The sequence below is a fragment of the Leucoraja erinacea genome, chromosome 13 (assembly GCF_028641065.1).
Source record: "Leucoraja erinacea ecotype New England chromosome 13, Leri_hhj_1, whole genome shotgun sequence".
Taxonomy (NCBI): Eukaryota; Metazoa; Chordata; class Chondrichthyes; order Rajiformes; family Rajidae; genus Leucoraja; species Leucoraja erinaceus.
In genome coordinates, this window is record NC_073389.1 from 30,504,226 (window position 1) to 30,522,453 (window position 18,228).

Sequence of the window (18,228 nt, forward strand, 5' to 3'; positions counted from 1 at the left end):
AATATCAGATTTTACAATTTCTGTTAACTTCCATGCTTATCACAGAGCTGGATATTTCTAATTCAAATCATCTATCTGTGATCATTTTGGTTCAGTTATTCTCTCTTCATTGACCTTATTAGAAATATTCCCTTATAGTCCTCTCCATCCTTCCCCAAAACCTCTCTGCAACTTAAAAAACTTGTGTTCTCACTTTCCTGGTATGACAAAGGAATCTCTCAAACATTAACTCTTTCTGTTTCCACAGATGCTTCCTGACCTGACCTGCTGAGCGTTTTCAGCATTGCTTTTTTTCATATTTAATCTGCAATTTTTTTGATTTTCAGGTTCAAACACATCCCTCCTGAGATATCTGATCACCAATACCACACAGAGGTGACCCATTTTATCACAGCTCCAAAACTAAAGCTTTTTATTATCCCATGTCCATGAATCCAATTTCTTTACAATAAATCCAGAGGATCTAAATTTTTTAAAAAGGTCACAGATAATCCTAGGTATTGAGAAATAATAAATGGTTCATTGAAAAGTGACAATTTATTGAGTGAAATAGTCTCTCTCACTCTCCTCTTCCCCTTCCTCTCTGATAGTCTCCTCTTGCCTTTCAATCGCTGTCCTCTACATTTTTATTTGGGTGGGCCAGACCTTTACAACAATCATTAAGGTTGATTATATCTTCACACTTTGGTGTCCAATGATACAAGTACAAGTACATTATTAATTCCAAATTCCTTCTAATCCAGGGTGCTCCCCCCTCTGAAACCATCTGTCTGCTAATCTTTTATTTGGATTGAATGTACATCTGTGAGGTAGTTTTCAGAGAGATAACACTGACCTCCTATCAATTTGTTTCTCCGAATTATATCTTTGGTCAGTTCTTGAGTAACTTTACTTTCCTTATTTCAAAGCTATTTCAATTGTTATCATCAACTGTGTGCTAGTGGGCCTAGAATGTAATTGTAACAAATCTGGCTTCTCCTTCAAATACAAAGATAGACAATGAACCCTGATTTCTCACCTTTCCTATGAATATATAATCACCTTCAGTGCAGTGGGAGCACCATTTATTTTTATTCTGGCAGCTGTGAATTTAGGACCACCATATATATATTATAACATATAATTCATGCTGACGTTCCAATCCAACAAAAGTGATCCTTTCGGTTTAGTGCCCTCAAAATCTGAGCTCCAGCGTCAGCACTGGGCTTGAAAGGTAACGTCTTTCTGGTGTGACTTTAAACTACAGCCCCATCTGTTTACTCACATGGAAGTTTTAAAAATTCTCTATAGAAGGAATTAAGCTTTTTCCAGGCAAATATAAAACACAACCAGTTTCTCCAAAAATATATCATATATTCTTTCATCTCACCACTTTGCATAAAAACTTGGTATGACCACTTTAGGTTACACATGGAGAAAACTCAGCGGGTGCAGCAGCATCTATGGAGCGAAGGAAATGGATTTATACCCTTCTTCTACATTGGGGACAAGAAAGGGAAAAGGAGGAGGAAAATGGGGGATGGGAGGAGACAGCCGCAAGGACTAACAAAATATATGTTCATGCCCCCGGGGTGAAGACTCCCCTTTGTTAATTTATTTCAAGTATATACAATTGTTCATTAAAGAGCTGAACATCTAACCTCTGCTTGGTCTTTGAGCTCTGGTGTATGGAAGAGATGCAGGTAAACCTCTATTATACTTCTCTACATTGCAAAAATGACCGCACTTCAAATATACTTCAGTGAAACCTTTGTTAATATTTCAAGTATATACAATTGTTATTAAAGAGCTGAACATCTAATTTCTTTGAGCTCTGGTGTATGGCTCACACACTACTGTGGTGTTAAATATCATAATCATGGTATTTTAATTGCAGACAAGCTTTCAGTAAAATGATTTCCCACCAGACATTAAAAAAAACGCCTACGCAACTGTGAAGCATAACGTGCTAAAACTGCCTGGTATTTTGTTAATTCGCTGATTACTTCTGTTTGCCATAAAAGTCAACTAACAAGTAAACTTCAAAATGGCAGTAAGCATAATTCCACTGTTCAAGTCAACTGTCTAACAAAATTTGACCATGCAATATTAGTGAAAAAATAATTAATCAGAAAGTACTCTGGCACAGGATACAAAAACATGGATGTAAAATGAGACAGGATATCCCAGAGGCTTGGACTAACAATCTGGAATCTAGACACATTGAAATCTCATGTGTCAGCTGAAGAACTTAAATTCAGTTAATAAATCTGGAATAAAAGAATAGTACCAGTAATAGTGACAATGAAAATATCATGTTAAAGTTTAATTGGTTCACCAACATCTTTTGGGAAATAACTCTTATTTCAGTTATTTCAGCTGCAATTTATACACAACTCTAAATCTTACAGTAAACTGGTTGGCTATTGGTTGCCTGCTGAAATGACCCACAAGGCTTCTTATGAAAAAATTTAACAACTAGCAAATTCAAATGCACAGATGTCGGAGGTAACTGAGGCACATAGGAAAACCCACGCAGTCACAATAAGCACCTGCAATGTACACTTAGACAGCACCAAAGGTCAGGATCGAACTGGGATTGCTTGGCCCTGTGATGGCAGAACTAACTCCTGTCCCTCTGTGCAAAGATAAGTTTCATACTGAATTAGATATAGTTAAAAACACATGTTATGACTTAAACACATCTAAGATTTAATCCTTAATATATCTGCCAATAAAAATCCCCAATTTTAAATAGTTGAGAAAGAATACGCAAAGACATAGCACTATTAAACAAGATCCTCTACTTGGAAGAGAATGTGCTTCAGGCAACACAATTTAATGAAGTGCATGAGCTAACATTTATACACCAGCTTACAATGTCTCCGAAAAATTTCAACGCATTGCATGGACAATTCTGAAGGTAATTTCTATGACAATACAGTACAAATGCACAGCCATTTTTCATTCACAAATGCCAGAAAAGTGATCAGATTTATAGTAATTTAGTTTGGTTCTGATAATATGAATAGTGAAGTCTTCAAGTCATCCATGCCAAGCCCCACATCCATTAGCCTCCATTTATCATCATAAATATTGATATCTGTAACAATGCAAAACGTGTTATGTGTAAAACTACATTTAAGCCTCCATTCAAGCTCCAGAGCAAGAGTGGAACTAATGATCTTCTGACTCAGGAAAGAAAGCTACGGCTGAGCTAAACAACCAACAGAATGGAAATAATATGCTCAGCAGGTCAGGTACCAACTGTAAAAAAAGAGTTATTGTTGAAAAGTCATTCAACTGAAATGTTAACACCATTTCTCTCTCTATATGGATGTTGCCTGATCTGTTGAATGATTCCAGCTTTATCAGGTTTCTAGCACTTTGTTATTGAAACTAAAAATAGTATGAATCATTTAACCATTCTCTTGGGTATGATAGTTTCAATTTTTAAAGCATGAAAATTCTATATTCATAAATGGGCCCACAAAGCACCTTTCATCTAATAGCTCTCTCAGCTTGTATCTTTCTTGAATCTTATCAAAGACAGGCTGAGAAAATCTGAGCAAGGCAAGATTAAGTGTATACCGCAAAGATCACAAATACACAGATACAGTAGTCAGTTTTAGTGTCATGGAGTGTTACAGTGTGGAACCAGGCCCTTCGGCTCAACTTGCCATACTGGCCAACATGTCCTAGCTGCACTAGTCGAACCTGCCAGCATTTGGTCCATATCCCTACAAACCTGTCCAATCCATGTGCCTGTCTAACTGTTTCTTTAATGTTGGGGTAGTCCCTGCCTCAACTACCTCCTCTGGCAGCTTGTTCCATACATCAACCACCCTTTGTGTGAAAAAGTTACCCCTCAGATTCCTGTTAAATCTTTTCTCATTCACATTAAACCTATGTCCCATGGTTCTCGATTCACCTACTCTGGGCAAGAGACTCTGTGCATCTACCCAATGTATTTTACTCCAAACTTACTTAATTTCAGAATCATTCTCAAGCACAAGAAAATAATGAACACAACAACTAAATTATTGCACACAACTAATCAACAGGCTTGCTTGATTTTTTTGCAAGGTAGCTTTTGCTTCTGATTAGCAGTGCATTTGAGATGTAATTAAATCTCACTCAGACAGGCATCCTCTCCAGAACTAACTGGAAAACTGACCAGTAAACTGACCAGCAGGTCTCTTCTCTATTTCTCAAAGCAGTGGGAATACTGTACTGTTCCTCTGATTATTTTACCAAATAACCGTGGGTTCATTAATCGCACTATTTTTAGATATGCAGCTTTAAAAAAAAAGGATCTCTTAATCTCAGACTGAATAAAGTGAGATGATTGTCCCTCATTTCTACTGTGTGAAACAGGCCAATGATATCCACTCAAAGGATGATCTGGCTTTAATAAACACCATCTCAAATTTGCGCACGCATTCATTCACAGGTTGCTGTTAACTCCAGAGTTAAAACAGAAGAAATGTAAAAATTGGCTCAGATGGAAAAAATCACGCATCCTGAATAGAATATGACTGAGGATGGAAATAATACCCCAGGTCACAATCTTCCATAAAACTGTAAAGTAATACCCATTGCATTCTTGGGTTACACAGAAAAGCTGGAGAAACTCAGCGGGTGCAGCAGCATCTATGGAGCGAAGGAAATAGGCAACGTTTCGGGCCGAAACCCTTCTTCAGTTCCCTCTTAAACAACCCATTGCATTCTTGTTCCATAAAGGGAGGGTGGATACACTGAGCAGAATCTTTACAGCCATTAACAAGCAGCAAAATTAACCACCATGTAGAAATGCATGGGCTGAAAAGGAAAACCAACACTGATTTCCCAAGAATAAACAATAAAAACTGGAATTAATTCTTCAACAAAATAACAGAGGTTAATGAGAAGAGAATGTTAATAGACTGATACATCTTACATGAAGCATAATATAGAATTCTCTTTCCCCCATCCCTCTCATCCATCGCGGGAGAGAGAAAACAGGGAATTATAGACCAGTTAGCCCGACATCGGTGGTGAGGAAGATGCTGGAGTCAATTATAAAAGATGATAGTGCCGCACATTTGAATAGCAGTAGCAGGGTCGGTCCGAGTCAGCATGGATTTACGAAGGGGAAATCATGCTTGACTAATCTTCTGGAATTTGAAGATGTAACTAGGAAAATGGACAAGGAAGAGCCAGTGGATGTAGTGTACCAGGACTTTCAGAAAGCATTTGATAAGGTCCCACATAGGAGATTAATGGGCAAAATTAGGGCACATGGTATTGGGGGTAGAGTGCTGACATGGATAGAAAATTGGTTGGCAGACAGGAAACAAAGAGATGGGATTAACGGGTCCCTTTCACAATGGCAGGCAGTGACTAGTGGGGTACCGCAGGGCTCGGTGCTGGGACCGCAGCTATTTACAATATACATCAATGATTTGGATGAAGGGATGCAAAGTAACATTAGCAAATTTGCAGATGACACAAAGCTGGGTGGCAGTGTGAACTGTGAGGAGGATGCTATGAGAATGCAGGGTGACTTGGAAAGGTTGGGGGAGTGGGCAGATGCATGGCAGATGAAGTTTAATGTGGATAAATGTGAGGTATCCACTTTGGTATGTTCAAATAGTTCCACGGTTATTATTAACAAGGTTAATCCAAGGCCCTGCCTGTTCTTACAGGTATCTGTAAAATGGGAGGTTATCCACTTTGGTAGCAAAAACAGGAAGGTAGATTACTATCTAAATGGCGTCAAGTTGGGAAAAGGGGAAGTACAACGGGATCCGGGGGTTATTGTTCATCAGTCTATGAAAGTAAGCATGCAGGTACAGCAGGCAGTGAAGAAAGCGAATAGTATGTTGGCCTTTATAACAAGAGGAGTTGCGTATAGAAGGAAAGAGGTCCTTCTGCAGTTGTACAGGGCCCTAGTGACATCTGGAGTATTGTGTGCAGTTTTGGTCCCCTAATTTGAGGAAGGACTTTCTTGCTATTGAGGGAATGCAGCCTAGGTTTACAAGGTTAATTCCCGGGATGGCGGGACTGTCATATGCTGAGAGAATGGAACGGCTGGGCTTATACACTCTGGAGTTTAGAAGGATGAGAGGGCATCTTATTGAAACATATAAGATTGTTAAGGGTTTGGACACGCTAGAGGCAGGAAACATGTTCCCGATGTTGGGGGAGTCCAGAACCAGGGGCCACAGTTTAAGAATAAGGGGTAAGCCATTTAGAACCGAGACAAGGACACACTTTTTCTCACAGAGAGTTGTGAGTCTGTGGAATTCTCTGCCGCAGTGGGCGGTGGAGGCAGGTTCTCTGGATGCTTTCAAGAGAGAGCTAGATAGGGCTCTTAAGGATAGCAGAGTCAGGGGATATGGGGAGAAGGCAGGAACGGGGTACTGATCGGGGATGATCAACCATGATCACGTTGAATGGCGATGTTGGCTCGAAGGGCCGAATGGCCTACTCCTGCACCTATTGTCTATTGTCTTCCTCTATATCCCTTTCTCTGGTTTGACAATCCACACACTTCTACCCTTATCTCCTAATCACACTTATTGTTCTTCACCTCTGGCCTTTTGTCATCACCTCTTGTCCAACCATCAGGCAATCAACCCCCACCCCCCCTCACCTGTATCCACCTTTCACTTGCTACATTTGTCCAGCCCACACCATCATCCCCCACCACAATCAGTCTGACAAAGGGTCCAAACCAGAAACATCATACATTCATCATTCTCCTAAGGTCTTGTCTGACCCAGTTCCTTCCGACTCCTTGAAATCATTGATGGGTGCAAATCTGATCTTTCAATTTCATTTCTTCTATCACGATTATCAATTTCCTGGGCCTGGAGGTCTTCAGTCTATTTCAGTGTCATTTGAGTGACATCACTCAATTAAGATTAAAGAACCAAGATAATTTTGAGGTGACCTGTTAGATTTATAATATAACTAGACCAAGTGCAGACCCGTTGGGTCTGTTCCCCCAACGTGCGGTTGTGGGGGGGAGGCGGCCGCCAGCGTCACACACACTAACTATTCCCCCCCCCGTACTCACACTAATTACCCCCCTTGATATTATATTAATATTATTAATTTGCTCCTTTTACCCCATAACCACCCTATCTACTGACGCATAGCCCCCAACTTGCAGTCACATCTAGAGAGGGAGGGGATGGGGGGGGTTAGAGAGTGAGGGCAGAGAGAGAAGGGGCAGAGACACAGAGAGAGACAGAGACACAGAGAGAGGGGAAAGAGGGATAGGGGGGCGGAGAGGAGAGAGGAGAGGGGGAGAGGGGGGAGAGGGGGGGAGGGGGGGGGGAGAGAGAGAGAGAGGGAGGAGAGGGGAGACAGGGAGAGGGGGGAGAGAGGGAGAGAGGGAGGAGGGGGGGGAGAGAGAGAGAGGAGAGGAGAGGGAGAGGAGAGGAGAGGAGAGGGGAGGAGAGGAGGGACGAGGTGTAGGGAGATTCGAGGAGAGGGCAGGAAAGGGAAGGGGAGGAGATGTGGGGAGGGGAGGAGAGGAGGGGGGAGGAGAGGGGGAGGGAGAGGGGGGGGGAGATGGAGGGGGGGGGGGGAGGGGGAGGGGGGGGGGGGGGGAGAGGGGGGAGGAGGGGGGGGGGGGGGGGGAGAGGGAGAGGGAGGGAGAGGAGGGAGGGAGAGAGGGAGGGGAGAGAGGGTGAGGGAGGGGAGAGAGGGAGAGGGGGGGATAGAGGGAGAGAGAGAGGGGGAGGAAGAGAGAAGAGGGAGAGGGAGGAGAGGGGGGGAGGGAGAGGGGGGGAGGGGTAGGGGAGGGAGGAGGGGGAGGGGGAGAGGGAGGGGGAGAGGGAGAGGGGAGGGGGGAGGGAGGGGGGGGGAGGGAGGGGGGAGGAGGGGAGAGGGGGGGGGGGGGGAGAGGGGGGGAGGGGGAGGGGGAGGGGGGGAGAGGGAGAGGGGGAGGGGGAGGGGGGGGGGAGGGAGGGGGAGGGGGGGGGGGGGGGAGGGAGAGGGGGAGAGAGGAGAGGGGGGGGAGAGAGGAGAGGGGGGGAGGAGGGGGGGGGAGGGGAGAGGGAGGGAGAGGGAGGGAGGAAAGGGGGTGGGAGAGAGAGGGGAGTGAGAGAGGGAGAGAGTGGGGTAGAGGGGGAGAGAGAGAGGGAGAAAGAGAGAGGGTGGGAGAAAGAGGGAGAGAGAGGGAGATAGAGGGGGGGAGAGAGAGAGGAGGGAGAGAGAGAGAGAGAGAAAGGAGAGAAAGGGGGAGAGAGAGAGAGAGAAAGAGAGAGGGATAGGAGAGAGAGAGAGGGGGGAGAGGGAGGAGGGCAGAGAGGGGGTTCCTTTTTACTTCAGCCCAAACCCCCCCCCAAACAACCATTTGCAGGCAGTGCTTTTTTCCCTCAAACTAACCATATTTTCATTTTTAAACCACATTATGGGTACTCACAGCTGTGGAGACATTTGTTCAGTGTTATTCAGAGCTCTGATTGAGGCACACCACTTGCAGAGACTGATTGAGGCACACCACTTCCTGGTTTTATAGTCCTTCCCCCTCCCTCCAGCAGGGGCAGCAGAGAGAATGGGGAATTTTGTAAAAACATTAATATCTCTGTCAATTGTCATCGACGGGAAAAATCCTCGGCACACATGCGGCGGAGGGGGGCTCTGAGCAAGGTGGCCAAAGATGACGGCCGTAGGTGGCGGCGTACTCTCGGAAATCGCAGCACAGAAAGTAAAAACCGGTCAAGAACAGACTTTTAGTAATATAGAAGATAGATGAGGAGATAGATTGTGTATCTTTCAATAAATTATTACAATTTAACTATTTTGGTAGGAATGTGTTTAAATCACAAAAAAAGAATAAATTGGACACCAGTTGGTTCTTGTTTTTCCAAAGGTTAACAAATTTCTGGAGTATGTTGCCAGCTGAACAGTGTCAGCCCGGAATCATGCGGTAGCAGAGTATGTATTAATAATTAGTTTACCATCTTATTTACAACTGTTTATTTCTGGTTTAATAATACAAAAGCTCATTCTTTAAAGGCCCCAGATGACAGAGTGCAGAAGAGGTGTCAGCCATGTAACTACCATCATTTGGAAAAATGCACAAAAACCACCAATTAATTCCACTCAAATATCTCATATTTAAATGGGTAATATATCAGTGTGCCTATTTGAACATCGAAATATAATTATAACATTTTTACAGAAAAGGTTGCCCTTTACATCAAGAATGATAGTAATTATTACCTCTGAGTCATATTGAAGATCAAGCTGTATGACAGCTCGAGGAAAGAGTAAATTGCATTTTACATAATGCCACAATTACACTGTCCTGATGACTTCACTATCATCTTATGAATTGATATTAATTAAAAAACATTTTTCATAAGCACTAAAAAAACTTGTACAATATTATCCAATCAAATATGGCTGATTTATGTAAATAGGGATATTATACAGGTGTAAATGTATTTACTATTAATTTACATCACCTGCAATTCTGCTTTGCAAAATGCCTATGAGGTGACTTCTCAGAGCAGCTTGTGGGCGAGCCCACTAGGGAAAAGGCAATTCTGGATTTGGAGCTGTGCAATGAATCAGGCTTGATTAGGGAACATAAGGTGAAGCAACTCCTAGGAGTTAGCATTCATAATATGATATTTATCATAATTCAACATGCAGTTTGAGAGGGAGGAAATGAAATTGGAGTATCAATGTTACAGTTGAGTAACTACAGAGCCACGCGGAAGGAGCTGCTTATAATTGATTCGAAGGGGACCCTTGCAGGAATGACAATGGCAGGAATTTCTGGGAGTAATTTGGACACGGGATCTTTTCATGACAAAGAGGAAGAAACATACTAAGGGAGAATGAGGTCACTGTGGCGGACAAAGAAAGTCAAAGATAACATTAAGGCAAATGAGAAGGCATAGAACATGGCATAGATTAGTGGGGTTGGAGGAATGGGAAGCTTTTAAAAACCAGCAGAAGGCAATGAAAAAATCAAAAAGGGGAAGAAAGATGAAATATGAAGGTAGGCTAGCATGGGTTTTCCACAACACTCCAAACATTGTGGTTAATTAAGAAAAAAGGATTGTCATTTACCAAGGTAGACCCAAGACACAACATAATTTACATAAACATCCATCACATCGCTGTCCACTGTAGTCAGAGTCAAATAGCCCCCGGCTGGCTGGCAACCATTAAAGCCACGCCGGGTGGTGCGAGGTCGCAGAGGGTCGAGTTCGATCGCTCGCAGAGTCCCGCTGCGGATGCCGCGCGGGGCAGTGGTGTACTAAGCTCTTGTCGGGCGGGGGGGAAGTCGCCGTTGCGAGAGCCCTGTTCTGCCCCGTGACCTGCATGGAGCCTCCGACTTTCAGCAGCAGCAGCAGCTGTGGTCCTTCCACCCACGGACTCGGCCAAAGACGACGGGAGTTGTAGCACCAGAGGTTCCTGTTGGAGGCGCTCCTCGTTGCGGCCCCAACGACAACGGAAAAATTGTAAAGGTCGGGTTGTGCAGGGAGAATTTGTCCTTGGTAAAATTGTAAATTGTCCCTAGTGTGTGTAGGATAGTGTTAATGAGCAGGGATCGGTGGTCAGCGCCGACTCATGGGACGAAGGGCCTGTTTGCTTGCTGTATCCCTGAACTAAAAAAAATAGGTTTTTACAGTTTTTAAAGAGTAACGTAGAAACAAGAGAGCACATTCGAACACTGGAAAGTTACGCTGGAGAAGTAGCAATGGCAAACAAAGAAATGAGGGATGATCTGATAAAGTTATTTTTGGGTCAGTCTTCACAGTAAAAGACACCAGCAATGTGCCAGAAATTTACTATGAAAGATCTGCAGGCGCTATTACTGTGGAGAAGGTGCTTCGGAAGCTAAAAGGTCTGAAGGTGTATAAGTCACGTTGACCACATGGACTACACTCCAGAATGAGAGCTGTTAGTGACCTTTCAAGAATCAGTAGTGTCAGGAATGCTTCCAGAGGACTGGAAAATCGCAAATGTAACTCCACTGTTTAAGAAGAGAGTGATGCAAAATAAAGAAAATTACAAACTTCTGACTTCTGTGGTTGGTTAAATTTTAGAGTGCATTATTAAGGACGAGGTATTGTGGTACTTGAAAATACATGATAAAACATGTGAAAGTCAGCATGGTTTTATTAAACTGACAGTCACTGACCTGCTACCAAACACTGACCATGGTTTTATTCACAGTCACTGACCTGATCCTGAGTGCCTATTAGAAATCATAGCGAGACACAAAATGCAGCATTTCAGCAAACTTGTACTTACAAAGAAAATAAGACTGCATGTGCCAGTATCATAAACAAAATACAGAATGCTGGAGCATGTCGAACAGCATGTGAGTAGCAAAAGGAGTAAATTGATGTTTCAGATCAAAACCCAACATGTGGACTAGATCCTCATGCAGGGTCTGAACTTGGTATAAGATTGCACTTGGTATTCAGCTTGCACAATAATGGTCTGGTTATCCGATCATTTATATCAGATAATTTATTGTATCATTGTTTATTGTAGTTATTTGTTGTGTTGTCATGTTAATGCGTCTGTAATGCTGTAGCAACAAAGACATTCAGTGAAGATAGATACAAAATGCTGGAAACAGTGGGACAGGCAGCATTGCTTGACCTGCTGAGTTTTACCAGAATTCTACTTTTTTGTACTAGTATCCCTTTTTCAATTCCTGAGTCTTACTAATATGATATGACACATTTTGATTCAATCCTGCTTTCCCTCTTCTATTTCACTAATGTGAAGATGAATTTTCAAAATAAAAACATGTTCCTATTAATGAACAAATTGGTTCAACGGCTAAGTATAACTCACCTGATCGACATAAAAGGCTGTTCCTGCCCGAATTTCTCTGCGTTGCTTAAGGTCTGTTTCAGTGGTATCTCTGGACAAGGCCATGTACTCCACCTCTCGCTTGGTCAATTCCTATGGTGGAATACGATTTGTCAGGTTTTTAATATAATAGTTCCACCATTGACACTTGACAGATTAAAGAACTTAGATACATTACCAGTCTGTTGACATATTTCACTGTCAGTAAGTTGTCCTTACAAGATGATAGCAAAGATAAGTAATGAAACAGATGATTGGGTTTAAATAATGATATGACAATAAATTAAAAATTACTGGATAGGCTTTGGCTGGAGCATCACCAACAATTCAGGCAACCAAATATGAAAAAGGACAGGCCAAGGAACGGAATACAGTTGATGAAAGCAGAGAATTAAGACTTCCTCATGTGGCCCTCGAATTTAAGAGCAGGAGCAGGAGTTGGCCACTCTAAACCTTGACCCCATCTCACCAATCAGTAAGATCACAGCTGATTAGAGTAAAAAAAATCAGTGTTGATATTCAATGATTCTGCCTCCACAATCCTCATTTGGGATAGAGAATTCTAAAGATTTACTACAAACTGAGAAAGAAAATTCCTTCTCAACTTCATCTTCTGTGCTGATTTTAATGCTGTGTTATCAGTTCTAAATTCCTCCCATGAGAGAAAACATCCGCCCTGTTGATTACCCACAGGACCTCACACAATATATCAACTCTTACTTTGCCAAATTCCAACAGGGTCAGACTATTCAAACATTCCGCAGTAAACCACCTCTTTACCCACGTACCAATGTAATGAACCTTCTTTAAACTGCTTTCAAACTAAGCATATTTCTCTCTAAATAGAAGACAAAACTATACAGTAATAAAAAGGAACTGCATATGCTAATTTATACCAAAGATAGACACAAAATGCTGGAGTAACTCAGCGGGTCCATCAGCATCTCTGGAGAGAATGGGCAGGTGACATTTCGGGTCAGGTCCCTTCTTCAGACTGACTATACAGAGTACTTCTGTTGAGGTTTTATCAACACCCTGAATATGCGTTGCAAGACTTGCCATATTGAAGGTCAAAATTCCACTTGCCTCCTAAGTGACTGCATGTTAACTGAGTGTTGCATGTTTGAGGGAACCCAGATTCCTCTGTGCTGCAGCATATTGTACATAATCATGCATTCTGGAATAATTGGAGAAGTTTAAGAAAAAACAAAGTGAATGTGTTCACAATAACAGAGTAAACAGGGTGAAAATAATTATTTTGGCAAGAGACCAGATAAGCCTAGATTTTTGGAACTGATGTACTAAAACCCTGAGAACTACATTCTGTACACTGTATCTTTCCCTTCACTCTACCTCTCATGCTCAAGTTTAGCTTGGTTGTATTTGTGTGGAGTATTATCTGATTTGATTGAATAGCTTAGAAAACAAATGCTTTTCACTGTACCTTTGTACGTGTGATAATAATAAACCTAAACCTTAAAATAAATTTAAGACTTTTTTTTCCGGACTGTAAAATTTGAAAATATCGTTCAGGTAACTTGAGAATGGTGTTGGGAGGGTCTAGCAACAGAGAGAAATTGCTCAAATTCCCAAATTTTATATTATTTTCGTTCCAATAGTTTTCTCGTTCTCTTTCAATTGAAGATTTATTTGAAAAAAATAGAAAATGCGTTGAGATTTTGACCAGGTCTTTTAGGGTGGCAATTCAGGTGTACACTACTCCTATCAAATTCACCTAACGCATGAGATTAAATCTCAACTGCATAATCACATTCACCAGCTGCCGAGTTCATATTTTCTAACGACATAGAAGGAGGCCATTTGGCTTATTCAGCCACAGAACAATCCTATCAATCCCATTTGCCCATTTGCCCATTCATTTTCTTGTCCTCTATTCACTCTGACTCACAAGACCCCAGTTATTTACAATATATATTAATGATTTAAACGAGGGAATCTCCAAGTTTGCAGATGATACAAAACTGGGTCGCAGTGTGAGCTGCGATGAGGATGCTTTGAGGCTGCAAGGTGACGTATAGGTTCGGAGAGTGGGCAGATGCATGACAGGTGCAATATAATAGTGATATAACATTAAATTAAAAATTACTGGATAGGCTTTGGCTGGAACAACAATTCAGGCAACCAAATATGAGAAAGGACAGGCCAAGGAAAGGAATACAGTTGATGAAAGCAGAGAATTCCTCATAAGAATTTAAGAGCAGGAGCAGCAGTTGGCCATTCTAAACCTCGACCCCGCCTCACCAATCAGTAAGATCACAGCTGATTAGAGTGTGGCCTCAACTCCCCTAATAATACATGATACCCCTCAAGTAAAAAAATCAGTGTTGATATTAAATGTGAGGTTATCCACTTTGGTGGCAAGAACAGGAAGGCAGATTATTATCTGAATGGTGTCAGATTAGGAAAAGGGGAGGTGCAGCGAGACCTGGGTGTGCTTGTACACCAGTCACTGAAAGTATGCATGCAGGTACAGCAGGCAGTGAAGAAAGCTACCCTCATTGGCAAGAGGATTTGAGCAAGGAGGTCCTACTGCAGTTGTACAGGGTCCTGGTGAGACCACACCTGGAGTATGGTGTGCAATTTTGGTTTCCTAATTTGAGGAAGGACATTGTTGCTATTGAGGGAGTGCAGCATAGGTTCACCAGATTAATTCCTGGGATGGCGGGACTGACATACGATGAAAGAATGGGTCGACTGGGCTTGTATTCATTGGAATTTAGAGGGACGAGAGGGGATCTTATTGAAACATAAAATTCTTAAAGAATTGGTCAGGCTAGATGCAGGAAAAATGTTCCCGATGTTGGGGGAGTCCAGAACTAGGGATCACAGTTTAAGAATAAGGCACAGGTCATTTAGGACTGAGATGAGGAAAAACCTCTTCACCCAGAGAGTTGTGAATCTGTGGAATTCTCTGCCCCAGATGGCAGTGGAGGCAATTTCACTGGATGTTATCAAGAGAGGGAGATTTAGCTCTTAGGGCTTAAGGAATTAAGGGATATGCGGAAAAAGCAGGAATGGGGTACTGATTTTAGATGATTAACCATCATCATTTTGAATGGCGGTGCTGGCTCGAAGGGCCGAATGGCCTACTCCTGCACCTATTTTTCTATCACCCATCCCCAATTCTCTAACACCAATTTACACTCGTGCCAATTTACAGTGGCCAATTAATCTCTCAGCCCACATCTTTGGGATGTGGGAGGAAATCGAAGCACTCAAAGGAAATCCATGTGGTCACAGGGAGAACATGTATACTCCACACAGACAGCACCAGAGATCAGAATCAAACACAGGTGGCTGGAGCTATGTGACAACAGCATTAACCACTTTGCCATCACACCATCCAAGTCCAAAATTATGAAAGAAGCACATACAATGATTTTGAAGAGAAATTAACAACTCCCTGAATTAATACACTATCTATAATTTAATAAAACATTGTTTAACATGAAGAGTATCTAACAAATATGACAATGAGCCACACAAGGATATGTTAAGACGTGAAGAAAAAAGCCTATCTTAATGAGGAGAAAGATTCAGAGAGAACGAGATGTTTAGGGAGGAAAGATACATATTAAGTTGCTCGATAAAATAAAGTGGCTGAGATTATAAATCGCCTCATGAGGAGAGACACAATTAAAGCACATTAAAAAGCGACTTAACTCTCACTCATTTTTATTCCGTGGCTACGTTAACTTCTAATTTTATTAATGTATATGTGAGATTTTGCTGTTCCATTTCCAGAAAATAATATCAAAACTATAAAAATCATGCAAACATTTGCATGGTTTACCTAAATAAAAACATCATATATAACACAGAACAGTACAGAACAGGAATAGTCCCATTGGCCCACAACATCTGTGCCAAATATTATGTCAAGTTAAACTAATCTTCTCTGCAGGCACATAATCCATACTTCTACATTCCCTGCATATCAATGAGCCTATCAAAAAGCCTTTTTAAATGCCATTGTCACATCTCCTTCCAACACCACCCCTTACAGTGAGTTCTAGGCACCCACCACTGTCTGTGTAAAAAACTTTAAACATCTTTAAACTTTCCCCCTCTTACTTAAAGCTATATCCTGTCGTCTTTGACATTTCCACCCTGGGAGATACAAGATACAAGATACAAGATAGATTTATTCATCACATGTGCCAGATGGCACAGTGAAATGAAATTCCCATACAGCCATACAATAAAAATAAGGGACACAACACACTATAGGGTTTGACATAAAACATCCCCACACAGCAGAATCAAAGTTTCCCACTGTGTGGGAAGGCACCAAAGTCAGTCTCTTCCTCCATTGTTCCCCGTGGTCAGGGCCTCCCCGTGCCCTCCGCAGTTGCCGCTACGGGCGGCCCGATGTCCAGGACCGCTCGCTGGGGTGTTGTAAGTCCGACGTCGGGGCTGCAGGATGTCCTCAGCGGCGTGGACACCAAAGTCGGCCCCCTCCTACCGGAGTCGGCGGCTTCCAAAGTCCGCAGGCCGCGCCGGGTGGATACTGCTGCTGGAGACCCTCTGCAAGGCGCCCCAGGACTGCGCGATGACGGTCAGCGCTTCCCGCATTGGAAGCTCTCCGCACCAGAGCTCCACGATGTTGGAGCAGCGGCTCAACGCTTCGGAGCTCCAAACGGCAACCCGGGTAGGCATCGCCCGCTCCGCGGTGACTCCAGCGCTGCGCCGCCGCTGTAGCAGCCCTGGTCCGGTTCCCGGTCCCCGGCAGGAAAGGCCGCTCCGATCCAGCTGGTAGGCCGCGAGGTGGGGGGCGAGGACGCGACTCGGAGAAATAGTCGCGTCCCCGCCCGGAAGAGACTGGGAAACAGTTTCCCCCTTACCCTGCCCCCCTCCCCCACATAGAAAAGTAAAAGTTTCCCCCAACACAAGACTTTAGACTAACTAAAAATAATAAAAAAGATAGAAATAACAGACAGGCTGTAGGCAGAGGCTGCTGCCAGTGCAGCGCCCCTAGGGTGAAAGGTTCCGACTGTTTACCCCTTCTATGTCGCTCATAATTTTATACTTTTGTTAGGCTTCCCAACAGCCTCTGATGCTCCAGAAATAACAAACCAAGTTTGTCCAACCTCTCCCAATAGCTAATATCATGTAATCCAGACAGCATCCTGGTAAATGTCTTGTGCACCTTCTCCAAAGCCTCCACATCCTTCCTGTAATTGGGTGATCAGCACTGCAAACAATATTCCAAATGAGGCCTAACCAAACTTTTATAATGCTGAACATGGAATATATCAGGGTATAAAATATAAGAAATATAGAGCTGATATGAACTCAGTCATTCCGGGTTTTTGGAGCAAGATACTGAGGGACCCACGATAAGGAAAGGTGTTACTTTGGTTATTGGTGCAATGGTGGATGTGGTTTGCTAGTATTTGTAGCAGTAAAAACATTATTTTCACACAGCATAGCTACTGAAATTGAAATCAAGATGCCCTGGTTATGATGTGGACTAGTCTTCCTATATGAAACGTGCTCTTCAGCTTCTACTTTTCACCAGTTTATTGGTAATATTCCTTGTTACAGCAGCTTTCAACATCTGGGTCAATTTTGATTTATAGAAACTGCAGCAAGAGAAATGAGGTTAGGGGAACACTATCAGTCAAAATCACTTCAAAATGCATTTTCATGATATATTTTTTTATGAATAATATCATACCTCAAGGTATGATGGAGGTATATTACATATTATTTTTCCTTCATAGCACCATTTCTTTCTCTCTTTTTTGTCTCAAAGGAAATGATATAACTACTGAGTTGGATCTTGATGTGTCCAGCCTTAATGCTCTAGTCATTTTGGTATGGGAGGCATTTGATCGATGAGCTGGTTCTTCTCAGCCTACCCATTTTCAATGTTCATTAAGAATGCAGAAAAAAGAGGTCACATTATAGCGAGTCTGAAGCCAAACTGAACCCCAATATAAAAATGGTGAAAACAAATAAAATGATGCCCACAGGACAAGTTGTTTAAACCATAGGACCAGAGGCAAACCCTACGAGTGGATGTGGAGCTAAATGGGAGGTTAAAGTTAAACTTTAATTCAATCCAAAATCTATGATGTACGTCATTGAAAATAACTAAATAGATGTTTCCCATGTGAACTTTTTGGGGAAAAGGGTACATCTAAATTAATAATGATATCCAAGGAAAACAAATATATTTAATCAGCTTGCTAAAATGTACATCTTAAATTGTAGGCTCATTGTAATTAAAATAGTTACAAGAGGACAACTCATAAGGAAAATGTTCCCAAGATCTCTTTATCTTTGGAATTTAAGAACATTTTGTTATAATAAACATAAATATTCTCAGAAACCAAGTCGATCCTACAACAATTATCATGGTTAGTAATACCATTTTCT

General features: G+C 42.3%; 1 protein-coding gene across 1 annotated transcript in view; it reads right to left on the reverse strand.

The window, feature by feature from the left end:
• vwa8 (von Willebrand factor A domain containing 8) overlaps positions 1 to 18,228 on the reverse strand; it is a 206,176-nt gene that overhangs the window by 164,473 nt on the left and 23,475 nt on the right. Inside the window, exon 4 of the mRNA XM_055644777.1 lies at positions 11,806 to 11,916. Coding sequence (XP_055500752.1) covers positions 11,806 to 11,916 — 111 coding nt within the window. The remainder of the gene's footprint in view (positions 1 to 11,805; positions 11,917 to 18,228) is intronic.